Source organism: Erinaceus europaeus, chromosome 17, assembly GCF_950295315.1.
Source record: "Erinaceus europaeus chromosome 17, mEriEur2.1, whole genome shotgun sequence".
NCBI lineage: Eukaryota > Metazoa > Chordata > Mammalia > Eulipotyphla > Erinaceidae > Erinaceus > Erinaceus europaeus.
The window spans coordinates 54,048,036-54,062,951 of NC_080178.1; the positions used below are offsets into that span (position 1 = coordinate 54,048,036).

Below are 14,916 nucleotides of genomic sequence, written 5' to 3' on the forward strand. Positions count from 1 at the left end.
TGTGCCTGTGATATATTTTTCTGTGATGGTGATTGAACCAGGCAAACTTTTACTGCTAACAGTAGCCAGCAAGCCAACTCATGTCAAGACATCAAATCTGGGACCTGGACAGAGCTCACCCTATGAAGCCTTACTAGGGGCAAGGCTCAGGGTTCAAGGTTGGGAGACACAGGGAATTTCATGGAGTTCCATGCATGATGGAATTGAATTGTGCTGTCTCTCCCCTGTCTCACCCTAAAACAAAAAGGGACCTAGAAGGTGGTTTTGTGGATAAAGCTTTGGACTCTCAAGCAAAGGTTCCCCAGTTCAATCTCTGGCATCACATGTGCCAGAGTGATGCTCTGGTTCTCTCTCCTATAAATAAGTAAACAGGTATTTAAAAAAATAAAAGCAAAAAAAAAAGAAAAGCCAAAAACTGAAGTATAAAGATTAGCTTGGAAGGCCCTCTAAATGGTGACACGCATGAGGCCCTGCATTCATTCATTCACTCATTCATTCCTTGGCACCAAAAAAATTGTACATTGAAACATAATAATGATGATTATGATAATCTAGATCAGAGACATGACTAAGAGAAGATTAAGATGACACTAAATTCAGCCCTTAGTGTAGCAACACCATAAGTCAGAGCTGAGCTGTGTCTCCCTCACTCTCTCTTATTAAAATAAATGAAATAAAATATTTAAAAAAAAAAGCATAGGTGCTTGTGGGAGGCCACACACCAGAAGGCTGACAAAAGGCAGGCAACTGACATGAAATCTGCATGCTGTCATTGGTTCCACTGTCTGGCTGCAGGAGATTGACAGGTTGGAATCCTTGGCTCTTAGAAAGGAAGGCTCCATGGACCTGGAGTACCAGGAGGAGACTGCGGGGCAGTGGGGAGTGGGGGGAGGGGGGGCTGAAGATTCTAGGAATTCTAGGAGGGGCTGGGGCTCATTGTGAGGCCTCCTGGACAAAACTTTAGCAGATTCAACATTTTTTACTTTTTGTCTTCTCTTTCCCTCCCCTCCCCCTCTCTTTTCTCTTCTCCTCTCCCCAACTTTTTTCTTCCTCCCCCTACTCCTCTTCTCTCTCTGCCACTGGGGGCTTGGTGCCTGCACAGCTTCACCATTCTCAGTATTCATTTATCCCACTGACTGATTTTTCAGAGATGGTGGGAGGGAGAAATAGCACCTGCAGCACCTCTCCACCTCCCCTATAGCTGAGGACCAGGTGCTTAGGGCCAAGCCCTTACACACCCAGAAAAGTCCCCTTCTAGCCCTCCTCACATCTCTGTCAGCCTTAGAGACCACAGGCCAAGGCTGAACCCTGCAGTAGAGAGTGAACTCCAGGGCTGCGTGAGAAAGCTAAAATGGGACTGGGGGGAAGCTCAGTTCACAGGACTGAACTGCAGCAAAGCCTTGGGTCACATTCCAGAGGAGGTCCCTTCCCAGCATACAGAGCTCCCAGGGGGTGTCAGGGCAAGGCCAGCCCAGACCAGCCTGGCTCAGGAGAGTGTTGGGGATGGCAGGCTCACTCCAGAGGCACCCAGCCTGTAGATAAGGACCAGCCCAGCAGAGTCAACACCCTGCACAACCCTGCCACAGCAGACGTCCCTGGCCCACCAGAGCCTTATTCCTTCTTTGCATGGCCTGCAGAGCCATCCACACCAGGGGGAAAGAGTATATAGTCATTTCCTGTCACAGCAAATGTTCTCAAACTGAGTGGCTCATGACACAGAAATAAGGGCCTGGGTGGTGGTACATCCAGTAGAGAACACCCATGGCCATGTATTAGGACCTGGGTTCAAGCCCTTCATCCCCACCTGCAGCAGGGAAGTGTGGAGAAGTCCTGCAGATGTTACTCCTCTGACTCCACCTACTCCTTTATTTCTGTCTCTCGTCCTCCATCCAAAAAAGAAAGAGAGAAAGAAAGAGAGAAAGAAAGAAAAGAGAAAGGAAGAGAAAAAACTCACATTTATGTCTTTAAAAACAACCCTCTCCCCCATGGTCCCGAGGGGACACAGTAGATAAAACATTGGACTCTCAACCATGAGGTCATGAGTTTAATCCCCAACATGCTCACCAGAGTGATGCTCCACTTCTCTGTCATTAATTCATACAGTTTTTTTTTTTTTAATGGCTCCTCATTGGAACTGCCCCAAAGAGGTGCTTATAGTGGAGCATTTGAAAATCCTGCCATGCCCCAAGCCTCCTGTGAGTTCCCCAACACTCAGAGCAGATGTAAATCCTGTTGACCTTGGCCCTAGGGGGAGAGAGGTGTCTCTGCTGACACTGGAGGACTCCCTGGGGGAAGAGCACCATCCACTGAGGACCCTGCAGATATGGGAATGCAGTGCCCCATCACCCCATCACTGTAAACCATATGCCACTTCTGGGGGGCTCCCTGGCACCCCGACACCCACAGGACAATGCCACACAGCTAAGAAACCAGACTTTATTTTCCTTTCATACAAAATTAAATAGCAGGGTGGATTTCTGTACAGTGATAAATTAGGAACTTATAGTACAGGCATGGGTGGGGCAGAGGCACTTCTTACTCTCTGAGAAGGGGTGCGGTTGTTTCCTCTGACATCCAGTCCTCCATGTCCAAATCCAGTCCTCTGTGTGGATGAACTTAAAGCCACTGGGGGCAGTGGCCTGGGGCTCCAGAGAGATCATGGGCACACCAGTAGGCAGCCACTCCACCTTTCCTGCCTGCTCACATGTTCTAGGAGGTAGGAAGAAGTTCTCAGCCACCTGCAGGCCTGTAGATGGGAGTCCCCATTCAGAAGTCCAGGGCTGGGCTATGGTAGAGTCCTGCATGGGGTATGAGAAGGAGGACCCTGGCCCTTCTTCTCAGACGTGTCAGCTGGGGTAAACACTAGATGCTTTTTGCTGGTACAGAGATCAGAAGCAGGGCTATAGGCCCAGGGTTCTCTGGGGACAGACACACACACACACACACACACACACACACACAATCTCTCTCTTTCTCCTCAGCACCTCTGCTGTCCTCAAGACTGTCCCCAAATCCCCAAATAAACGGCTCAGGAGTTCCGAGTCCAAGGGCCAGGCTAGGTATGCTGGCAAAGCCACCCTTGCAGAACGGAAGGGAAGAACCTTCCAGATTCCTGCTTTCAGACATGTAGGTGGGGGCAGATAGGCGGGAGAGGAGCAGTGCACTTGTGGGAAGCCATGGGGTCCCCCTTTCTCTGGTTTCAGTGTTGCCTGCAGGCTGCCAGCTGAGAAGTTGCCTGGAGACCAGGAAAAAGGGCTGCTGGGAGGAGAGAGATCTGAAGAGATCAACCAGATCACTCCAGCCAGCCCTGCCTGACCCAGCTTCTGCCAAGGCTGTGTGAGGGGGAGGAAGCAGGCAGCCAAGGGAGGCTGGACAGAGCTGCCCTTACGTCCTACTGAACAGGCTCAATGGAGGCCGAGAGACCACTATAATCATACCAACTTCTTTTTTTTTTTTCCCCTCTATGATGAGTCTTGCACCTGTACAATTCTTGAATCATCACTCTTGAGCTACCTTTTTCACCCTTTTTACTTCTGGGGATGGAGGGTGCTGTCACAGCACCTGAGTTTCTCCTGATGTTGTGGTGTTCCCATGCTGTGCTAGGGTTTAAATTCAGGCCCTAGACAATGCAAGATGCTCACCTTATCAGGTGAGCTAGCTCCTGGGCTCCAGTCACCCCTACTTGGGCTAAGGGATAGAGAGAGAAAGAGAGAGAGAGAGAAGCTAACCTTTCTAAGAGCAAGGTTGTGTTTTGCTAAACTCACCTGTGCATGCCACAAGGGACACCTCAGTCCTCGCTGCCCCCATCACTCCACTAGAGTGCCTGTCCTCAGGGCCAGCTAGAGTCTCACAGAAGTTTCCAGGGAGCCTGGCAGGAGGACCTCACTGCTCCTGGGATGACTTTTTCGCCCTTTTTATCTTAGAGATAGAGAAAAAGAGAGACTATGGCATCAGTTACCCCAGTGCCATGGTTGAACTCAGACCCCTCCCATGGCAAGGCATACACCCTTAGCAGGTAAACTATCTTCTGGTCATCAATTATATATATAATCTTTTTATTAGATAGAGAAAGAGAGAAATCAACAGGGAAGGGGGAGAGAGACAAGCCTGCAGCACTGCCTCACCACTTATGAAGACTCCTCCCTGCAGGGGGGAACTGGGGGCTTAATCCTGGGACCTCGCTCATGGGAATGTGTGCACATTCTACGAGGTGCACCACAGCCTGGCTGCCAAAAACCAAATCACTTTTATTTCACTTATGAGAAGCCAGGCTCCACCCAGTATCTGTGGCACCAGGAAGGAGCGGGTGGCCTCAGGCATGTATCCTAGGCTCTACCCCAGGGCCAACATGCACATCCTCTTCCTTCTGTTACCACCACTTCATCATTCTCGATCACCGAGCACCTCCTCTGGGCCTGTTCATACAAGGGGCATGACCTAGGTCATAGTCACTGAGACAGGCTGGAGGGCAGGACAGGCAAGGACCTGACTCCCATGGTGCAGCCAGCCTGGTGTCACTCCTGTTCAGGTTGCTCCCTGCCTGAGTCCCAGGGCTTCCAGGGAACCGAACAGGGCATGAGTAAGGGAAAGCCCTGACACCATGTGCTCGAATCTGACATTGCACAAGCCCTGTGTGCCTTAGATGGGCTCCTTTCTCAGGCTCCTCCAGCCTTGGCCCAGACTCCTGCCCAGGCCCATCTCTGACCCAGACCACACAGCTCAGAAACCCCTTCCCAAGCACATAACACCCTTCAGGCTCATCCTTCTCTCAGATGACTCGGGGGACCAGGACAGAGAGGAGAGGAGGGAGGAAAGTAGCAGATCTAGGGCAGGATTCCCAAAAAGAGAAGGAAAGAGAAAAGGCATGCTGATTTGCAGAACCCAACTGCCTAATTTGGACTTGGGAGTCCGAGGAAATGCTTTTCCGCAAGGAAGTATGGTAAATGAAACTTCCTGACTGATTTATTATTTACTACCAGAGTTATCACTGGGGCTCGGTGACTGCATGATTCCATTTCAGGTAGCCATATTTTTAAATAGAGGGTGTGAGAAAAAGATGGAAGGAAGACAGTGAGAGATGGGTAGAGACACCTACAGCATTGGTTCACCACTTGTGTAGCTTCCCCCCTGCAGGTGGGAACCAGAGAGTTGAGCCTGGGTCCTGGCACATGGTAACAGGTGTTCTCTACTAGGAATGCCATCACCTGGTCCCTTCCACTTGTCCTTCACTAATAGAAAAGGGCAAAATGACACATGTAAGTAGGTGAGTCACTGCAGAGCAGATGCTGGTGACTGACAAAGTCAGAATGACCTGTGGGATCTTCATTCAGTCTGTCCCCCAGGCTTGGGAATCAGAAGTTCTGAGGCCGGTGAAAAGAGGTCAGTGGTGCCAGGTTAAGAGGCACCACAAATGTTGAGGAGAATACTGCCAGGGGTTCTCTGAGAACATCAAATGCAGACCCTTGAAGCTGGGGAGGCAATTAAGACCTGGGTTAGGGGAGCCTGCCCTTCAGTCCCTGCTCACCCCCACACCCAACTGGCATTCTGGAAGGTCATTAAACAGCACATAAATACTCCAGACCACAGTGCCTTCAGTGAAATCTCCTCAGCAGATTTTTCCAATCACAAGGAAAGAATCATACACCCAGAAGAAATTTGGGGAGGTGTCCTTTATCCCTTCTACAAAACTGGGTGGGTAAAGAAAAAAAAAGTTTAGAGTCTCCATTGTACTCAGTCAACCAGACTCTTGATAATATTTTTCTGTAAAAGTAGAAAAGTAAAGGCACTATTTCCCTGAGGAGGGAGGTGAACTGACTGGGGTTCTAAAGTCACCGAGAACCAGTGATGTCATTGGTCAAGAATGTGCTTTTAATTGGAACAAACACACACACATATATACGCACACACATGCATGTACACACATACACCTAATCCATGTGACTGCCAAGTTGCCAAGGGACTGATTGTTTTGGCCTTAGAGCCTGGTGGCATTGGGGGTGGTAAGTCCACTGAAAAAAGCCTCTGCCTCTGAATCCAGTGATTGTCAGAAAGTGAGACCACCTTCTCCACTGCAGTGCAACAACAATAAAAGTCCTATTAAAAAACCTATTTTTTGAGTTCTGAATGCAGAGGAGAAACCAGCAGTCACCCAAGAGATGCTGAGGAAAGTCCCCTGGATTCCTTCTTCGTGTCTGCACTGCCCTCTTGTTTGTATAAGTAGCTCTGTCCCATGACAGAAGCTCCTGGGACAACAATCTGGAGGGGTCTGAACAGCAGAGAGAGCAGGTACCAGTGAAGATGTCACTGTTAGCTCAGCCAGACCCTAGAAGTCTGGGGAGTGCCTCCCTGAACCCAGCATTTCTAGTGTGTGCCAGGTGTAGAGGGTGAGCTGGGTGAAACTTGCCCCACTCCCAGTTGGCAGGGAAAGCTGTGGTCCAGCGTCCTGGCTGCAACCTGCTAAAGTGATCAATGGTGTGAAACAAACTTTGGACTAGCTTTTCCATTCTGGAACCTTCCAAAGTCTGCAGCAGCGGAATTAGTTTCATGATGCTGGGCTGAGTGGGCAGAGCGGGGGAGTGGGAGTGGGGCAAGTGATGTGGTGGCAGTGATGCCGGATGGTTGTCAAAGTATTACTAGATTGTTCCATGGGGGGAGAGGCATGTCACCCAAGTATTGCTAGACTATTCCAAGAGAGTTTACTGCAGAGCAACATTTGGGGACACTTGCATGCAAATGCTGGTCCTTGTCCCCTGGGGAGAGAGCGGAGCCTGGAGGCTGGGCAAACCCTAGACAACGGTCTCACTTCCCTTTCCTGCCTTCACCCAGCCATTCCCTCGCTTGTCTCGCTTTACCTTCCTGGATGTCACCAGCCTGCTGGAACACTTCTGCCAGGTATGCAGGGTCTTAGCAGACCAGATCCACATGCCTGAGGTAATGCCCACCAGCAGGGACATGAAAATCTTTAGCATCTCCACTGCTGTGTTGGAGTCATCGGCTGAGTACCTGAAGAGGACCCAGTTGGAGACCTCGTAGAAGTAGCAGGCAATGACACAGGTGGCAGGCACGGTGTAGAGCACAGAGAAGACTCCAATCTTCACCATCAGCCGCTCCAGCTTGTCCGTCTTGGTCCCATCCTTCTGCAGGTTGGAGCGGATCTTGAAAAGGGCCACTAGGCCGGCGGCAATGAAGAGTGTGCCCACTACCAGGTAAGTGAAAAGGGGTGCCAGCACAAAACCCGTTAGGGCATCCAGGTTCTGGTTGCCCACGTAGCACAGGCCTGTGAGTTCATCTGCATCGACCAGCCTCATAATGAGGATGACAATGGTCTTAACAGCCGGGATAGCCCAGGCAGCGATGTGGAAGTAGGAACTGTGCATCTCGATGGCCTCATGGCCCCACTTGAGACCAGCCGCCAGGAACCATGTGAGCGTGAGCACCACCCACCAGATGGAGCTGGCCATGCCAAAGAAGTACATGAGCAGAAAGATGACGGCGCAGCCCGTGTTCTTTAGGCCCTCCTGGACCAGCACAGGCTCAGCTGCCTCCTCGAAGTCACAGGAAATGCGCTCCCGGCCCACAGTCAGCCGCACAATGTAGGCCACGCTATAGAGGTTATAGCACATGCTCAGGAAGATGATGGGCCGCTCTGGGTAGGAGAAGCGGGCAGAGTCAACCAGGAAGGTGAGCACGGTGAAGGCGGTGGACAGGAAGCAGAGGCTGGCCCACACAGTCATCCACACATCAGTGAACTCCTTGGCTGAGCGGCTATAGAGGCCAGCATCATAGCCGCACTTGAGTACACACTGCAGGCCCCTCCGCACCCAGATGTATTGCTCTGAGCGGGTGCCCAGGCCCCGGCACTCCTCCCCACTCTGGCCAGGTGTCCGATGGGGCAGCGGCACCTCCTCATCACCCGGGCCCTCCATACACATGTGGTTGTGGTCGTTCTGTGGCGGGAACTTGCTGCAGTTGAGGCTCTCAGGCCAGGCAAAGCCGAACTCCCTCAACACCGGCTCACAGCGCCGTTTGACTGACAGGCACATGCCTCCACAAGGCCCGATGGGGATGTTGATCTTCTCTGTGCACATGGGCACATATACCGAGCACAGGAAGAACTGTGAAAGCAACCACAGACACAAGTGACTAGAGAGGTCCCAGTTGGCCACAGGAAGACCAACCCCCCACTGTGACCTCTGGACTCACCTGGCTGCTCACCTGGTAGAGAGCATACCCTACCGTACTAGGTATAAAGTCCCCAGTCCCTGTCCCTTCTCAACCCCCTCTAGTAACCACCATTGTTTTCAGAGAGTCTAAGAGTCAGCACGGTTGTGAAAATGAAGACTTTGTACAGGGGTTGGATGGCGGTATACCTGGTAAAGTACACGTGTTACCATGCACAAGGACTTAGGTTCTAGCCCCACCCCCACCTGCCTCTGTATCTCCCTATTTCTCTGTTTCTCATCCTCTACACGAAAAGAGAAAAGGAGGAAGGGGAGAGAAAAAATGGCCACAGGGAACAGTGCAGTTGTGCAGACACTGAGCCCCAGTGTTAACCCTGGTGGCAGAAATAAAATAAGATGACAAATATGTGGAAGAAAATGCACACACAGTGGATCCAGCTGTTCTCACCCTCAAAATGATCTTTTCTATTACTCCTACGCTCAAGTGAAGCAAGTCAGCCAGTCTCTGGGGTGTAGCTTGTCTGCTTTCCTCAAGCACGTGTGTGTGTGTGTGTGTGTGTGTGTGTGTGTGTGTGTTGAGGGGGCTTGTCAGTCCCCCCATTGAACTGGACTGAAGTACACTGGGCCAACAGGAAAGCTCTGCCCCTGACATTGCAGTAGCAGCAGCAGCCCCACCATCCAGTTGCTGTCCTCAATTCCTCCGGCTGTGATAAACAGTCTCCTTGCCTCCCTTACAGATGTTGTCTGCAAAGTTCTAGGGTTACAAGGAACTCTTTCCCAGCCAGAAAAGGGCTCTGGTCCTGCCCTTCAAAAGGGCTTGGCCACTTCCCCGGGGGTCTGTGTGATTAAAAATTGCACCGCCCTGAGAGAAAGCCACCCTTCCCCCCCCCCAAACAAAACCACCATGGGAGTCGGCAGAGGTGGTTTATCCACAATGAGAGTGGAGGAGTGCTTTCTCAGCTTCTGAAACTCCCTCAAGTCCTGAAACTGCCAAGGGGACATTGATGGCTCCAGTCCCAACCACCTTCCTGAAGCTGAAATACACTTTAAAAAATCAAAGGAAAACCCTCCTCCACTTTCTGGGCCAGTGGATCCCTGGCATGGGGACACCCACCCTCAGTACTGCCCTCCTGTAGAACATAACCACTTCTCACATTGTTCCTCTCACAGCCCTGCGCCCTGCGGATCAGAGGGCTGTTCCTGTCCTGCTACAATCACCCTGTAGGTGCAGTCTTTGTCCTGCTTCCTAGCCAGCATTTCCTGCACAGTCCAGCTAGACAGTTTTAACGACTGTGACAACAGAACCAATGTCAGTGCACAGAGCACCTTGCTGGAGGTGGGCACTAGCTACCTGAAACCGCTCCCCAATCTTCAACGTGCCCCCACCACCACCACCCTGGGGGGCAGAACGATGGCAAGGCCACTGGGTGGCCCCTTCCAGGGGGACAAGCCAGGAAAGACAGACAGACAGGCGGGCAGTGGCAGCCACTTGACTCCCCGTCCTTCCCTTCCCCCCTCCCCCACCGAAGCTGCCCGCCTCCTTATCTCTCCCTGCAGCCGGCCCTGCAGGGACTCGCCAGCCGCGGGGCAGGGGCTCGGCCAGGCCGTGGCGGAGCAGCGGAAGGGCGGGGTGGCCAGCAGTGTCTGTCCCGGCCAGCGAGCTTACACAACGTTTTGGCCCGCAGTCCGGGTCGGGACGCGGGTCGGCAGGGCCCGGGCCCTGGAGTCGCCCACCTGCAGCTGTCCGGAGCAGCCGTACTGGATGAGCGGCGTGAAGGTGGTGAGCTGCAGCTCGGCGTCCGCCTGCAGCTCGTGCCCCACTAGGTTGGGCATCCTGGTCACGTTGTAGCCCAGGTTCTGACACATGGAGATGCGGATGGGGTCGCAACGCCGCTCGTCCTCGTCGCCGAAGCCCCGCGCCCGCGCCAGGACCAGCAGCAGCGACAGCAGGCGGCCGAGCCCCGCGCCGCGCGGGGCCATGGCCGCCCCCCGGGCCGTCCTGGGGCGCCGGGAAGGCAGAGCGAGCAGGCGCCGAGGGCCGACCCCGCGGCCGCCCGGGGCCGGGCTGTCACACGCCAAGGCTCATGGCTGCAGCCGGTCAGCCCCCCGCCCGGCGCCGCCGCGTCCGCTCTAGTCCCAGCCGCCAGCCGCCGCCTCCCGCGCTGCCTCGGCCCCTGCGCCCCGCCGGGGGCGGAGTCTAGGGGCGGGGCCGGGGCCAGGCAGCGCGAGCTGCCAATGGCCAGCGGTGGGGCGGGGAGGGGCGGGGCCTCGGCTGATCCCGCCCCTGCAGGCTCTCCGGGTCACTGCCTCCCGGGAGTCCCCCAGGACCCTGGCTCACCGCCCCCAGTCCCCCAGACTACAAGGGCAAGTACCGTAGCCTGCCGGCCCCCCTTTCAGCTGGCACCCGGCCTGGCCCCCCCCACCCACGGGGCGTGGTCACAAAGCGCAGGAGCGGGGCGGCGAGAGACCTGGGGCTGCCGTCCCGCGGGTGACCTTGAGCGGCGCCCTGCCCCGGGAGGGTTCGCGGGGAGCCCCCTTCGGCCCCGGGCTGACAGACCATGACCCGACTTAGACCTGGGACTCCCAGCCGAGCTGAGCAGATCCGATCCAGACCCCAGACCACTCTCTCAGACCCCGATCCGATCCGGATCCTGATTCGATCCAGACCCCGGACCACCCCCCTTCGGACCCGGGACCGACCCTCCGCACCCGGGGCCCCAGGCCACTCCCCAAGCCCCCATCAGCCTCGAGGTCCCGTGCCGCCCTCCACGCCCGCGCCCCGCTTCCTCCCGCTGCACTGGAATTCCGAAGGGGATTCGGGAGGAAATGAGTCCGGGACGCTCAGTGCTCTCGGCCCGCCGCCCTTCCTGCTTCGCAAAGCGCGCCTCTAATTAGGGGGGTGGACTCAGAAGTCCCCTGCCTCCCCCAGCCCACCCTCGGGCCTCTCTCCCTTGCCCACACCCTGTTTCACTCATTCTGCATCTGTGGAGCCTCCCGGGGTTCACGCCCCCCACCCCCGTATTTTACTCAGCTGCTCCCCCCTCCCGCTAGACCTACCCCCCAGCCAGGGCCACCCCTGCCAAGAGCACCTCTGCAGGTGGTTCTGGAAACTTGTTGGAGTTGCCTGGCCAGGCCTGGCCTCATCTCCTGTTAGGCTGGAAGACCATTTGCAGAGTTAAATTAGATCATGTCTGTGACTCAGCGCTCAGCACCTTGGCTGGTACAGTGGGTGCTGGGGAACTCAGTTATGCTCCTTATCAACCTCCTGGTGGCTGGCTTCAGCCTGATGCCAAAAGACCTCCCTCCTCAGCCTCCTAGGTCTAAGGAGTCTGGCGCCTTATATAACTTTCCAGGCTTTTCTTGAGAACTTTGGGGGACACCTGCCATTGTTTTCCAGGAAGGGGGTTGGGAGGGTGACAGGAGCAAAGTTAGAGTCCGAGCCACTGCAGCTGGCAAGGTTGGGCACATGTCTGAGGGCATCTTTACAACTCCTGTGGCGCCCACGTGCTGTCTCCAGATCTCTTTTTCTTTTCTTAGTCTGATAAGTAGACTTGGCTAAGACCCAGCCCAGACCAGCGTTTTCCCTCTTTGACTGCCTAGATTTGTGTTGGCCCAGAGGTGCTGCATTGGCTTTGGTCATCATCTTAACCTCCTGGGAAAAAAGGTTCCCTCTCCCTCTCCCTCTTCCTCTCCTTCTCTCTCCCTCTCTATCTCTCTGACACTTTAAGTATGTGTGTGTGTGGGGGGGGGGGGGGTCAGCAAACACAAACTAGAAGCAAAGTAGGGACTGGAAAGGAAAGACTTAAAGCTAAACCAAGGAACCCCTTCACAAATGGGGGAGGAAGGCAGCAGCATTATTCCCAATACACTCTCAGCCCCAGACCCCTGCATGCTCAGAGCTCTATCTGCCATAGGACTGTCTGTTCTGTCAGTTTCCTGTGTGCCTGTGCTAAGTAAGCACAAGACCAGGAAACAGTGCAGTCCCCAAGGATAAGCAGGAAGTGCTGTCCCTTGCATGGAGGGGACAGATGAGAGCTGGGTCAAGGAGGACAACTACTAAATCAGTAATGAATAGCTCCTCTAAAACCCCTCCTGCGTTCCAGATCCTATTGCAGGCTTTGCTCCTACAAAGTGCTTCACACAAACATGAGTCTGATTCCCAGGCCAGACATGACCCCTTTGTGATCCTGGCTTCTGGTCCTTTTCTGAGCCTCAGCTTGCTCCAAGCACCCGAGCTCCATGAGTAACTCTCAAAGAAGTCCTCCCCACTCCCCCACACACCCCACAAGGTCTTCCTGTCAACAGCTTTTCTTTCCCAGCATGGGGACTCATGTCAGGTATTTTCTAAAAGCAGAAAGCCTGGGGAATCACATTTCAGTCTGAATGTGGAAAGAAAACAAAGACTAGGACTTAGCGCTAGGAGTCCCCAGGCCTGGCCCCCACCCTCCCCCAGCCTCCCTCTTTGCAGAGTGGTTCCCACAGCCTGCTCTCCTGCTCCTGGGGACTCAAGTTTGTCCTCTCTGCAATCATGACCCCCAGGGAGTCTAGGCAGAGGGCTATGACTCTGTGACACTGAGAACCAGCCATAAATAAATAGAGCCTTTGGCTGCAGGCATAGCACACTGGGTACAGTGTGCACATTTCCATGCTCAAGGACCTAGGTTCAAGCCCCTACTCCCCACCTGTAGGGGCTAAGTTTCATGAGTGGTGGTGCAGTGTTGCAAGTGTCTCTCTTCCTCTCCATCTCCATATCACTCTGTCTCTCACCTCTCAAAAAAACAAAAAAGGAAAGAGAGAAGGCAGGAATAAAACAATCACCAAGAATTGTAGAGCTGTGCAGGCACCAAGCTTCAGTAATAACCCTGGAGACAAATAAGAGAAAATAAAATAAGATAATATAAAATAAAGCAGCTATTTTGAGCTGCAATGAACTCATCTTCCTTGGGCCATCAGACACATGTGATCCCTCTGAATCTAATTCTAGCTTACTTCTGTGATGTGTTCATTTTTCAACCTTCTGCTTCTGGCACTAATAGATTCTCACAGTGATTCCTAAATTAAAGATTGCAGTTGAAAAAAGCCATTGGGATTAAAAACCACCATCTGGTGGGGTGGCACGGGATGGCAGTGGGGTAAGAACCTTCAACATTTTCCCTTCCTAAAGGAAACCTCTCTCACTTGCAGCCCTTGGGCTAACCAGTTCAACCCCTGGGGGCCTGCTGCTTCCCTTTCTTTCTTTCTTTCTCTCATGAAACCATCCAACTAGTCCATATTCAGTAGCTCCCAAGAAGACTTAGGTCAGCCCCTCATGAAGGAACCAGCTTCTTTGAGTTAGGACAGAACATTTCCAACTCACAAAGAGTCAGCTGCCTGGACAGAAAATGCAAGGACATGATCCCTTAGTGTCCTGTTTGATTTTTCAGGGAACAAGAAATATTCACAGGAAATAAAAATACCATTAAGTCTTGAGGGATTTACTGCAGAGCAGCAGGGATGGGAGTAGCAGACAGTGGCACACCTGGTACAGCACATGTTACAGTGGTCCAAGAACTTGGGTTCAAGTCCCCATCTGCCAGGGGGTGGAGGGGAGGTGGGGGTGGTTTACAAGCCATGAAGCAGTGCAGGTGTCTCTTCCTGCCTCTCTCCCTCCCCTCCCTCACTTTTGATCTCCTCCTCCCCCTCAATTTCTCTGTCTCTATCCAAAAATAAACCCAAAATGGAGAGGGACAGTCATACTCCAGCAGTTTGTTAATAGTCTGTATTTTCCCTGGCACCCAAGTTCTCAGTAGTTATGAAACAAAATTATGTGCACTGGGTGAGTTGGAAGGGAGTGTGAGTCTTGTGCAAAGTGGATGAATTGCAGGTCCTAAGAGGTTAAACAACTTTAAGCAGCTGAACCAGCTAACTGTCTGATCCATCTCACCACTGACCAGCAGAGAAAAGCTGAGTGAGCACAGAGCTCAAGAGACAAAGACCAGTGGGGGAGATAGCATAGTGGGTATGTAAAAGAAAAAATATTTCCATGTCTGAGGCTCTAAATTCGCAGGTTCAGTCCCCAGCACTACCATCAGCCAGAGCTGAGCAGTGCTCTGCAAAATAAGATAAAATTAAGTTAAAATGAAAGGCCAGTTTTTCCTTATGTTCAGCCTAATAAGTTGTTATGTAGGCATTCTGATTTGCTGACTGTGATAGTTTAACAGACAGCCCAGAACCTTTCCTGGAGGCAAAAGACAATGCAAACACACTTTGCTCCTGGTGTTTAACCACTGAGCCACAGCTCTTCTTGAAACCAAGGAGTCATGGCATGGTGGGGTTAAGGGTAGGGGATGGGCCTCAGGAGACCTCAAGCCAAGGAGTTACCCTTCAGTGGGTTACCTGTAACTGATAGGTTTGTAGGCTCACTGACATGTGAGGTCTAACTCTTAGGGGTACATTAAGCTTCCATGAGCCCAGCAGTGGTGTGGAAAGCAAGACACCTGTAATAATATTCTCAGAGGCTGGCTCCTTTGTTGATTCATACAGGCGTGAACAGGAATGGAAATGATACTGAACAATGGCCAAAGGACGAACTAGCCTCCTGGTGTGGTGAAGCATGAGCTAGACTACACAAACATAGCCTCAGATTCCTCAGCTTGCTCCCTACTGCAGGGCGGGGTTTCTGTGCTAGCTTGGTGACTCTGAGATAGTCTGACTGCTCTAGCCAGTGGAGGGGAGGTGACATTAGAGGACTTGAAAA

General features: G+C 53.0%; 1 protein-coding gene and 1 long non-coding RNA gene across 2 annotated transcripts in view; both read right to left on the reverse strand.

Moving 5' to 3' along the window:
- The window catches only part of LOC107523674 (uncharacterized), a 591,794-nt gene that overhangs the window by 364,700 nt on the left and 212,178 nt on the right, over window positions 1-14,916 (reverse strand). The gene's annotated exons all lie outside the window — the stretch shown is intronic.
- On the reverse strand, window positions 2,423-10,358 carry FZD4 (frizzled class receptor 4). The gene is made up of 2 exons (XM_007537671.3): window positions 9,915-10,358; window positions 2,423-8,114 (listed from the first exon to the last, which is right to left on the reverse strand). Exons 1-2 carry the CDS (start codon window positions 10,158-10,160, stop codon window positions 6,786-6,788), a joined length of 1,575 nt encoding a protein of 524 aa, XP_007537733.1. The 5' UTR covers window positions 10,161-10,358; the 3' UTR covers window positions 2,423-6,785.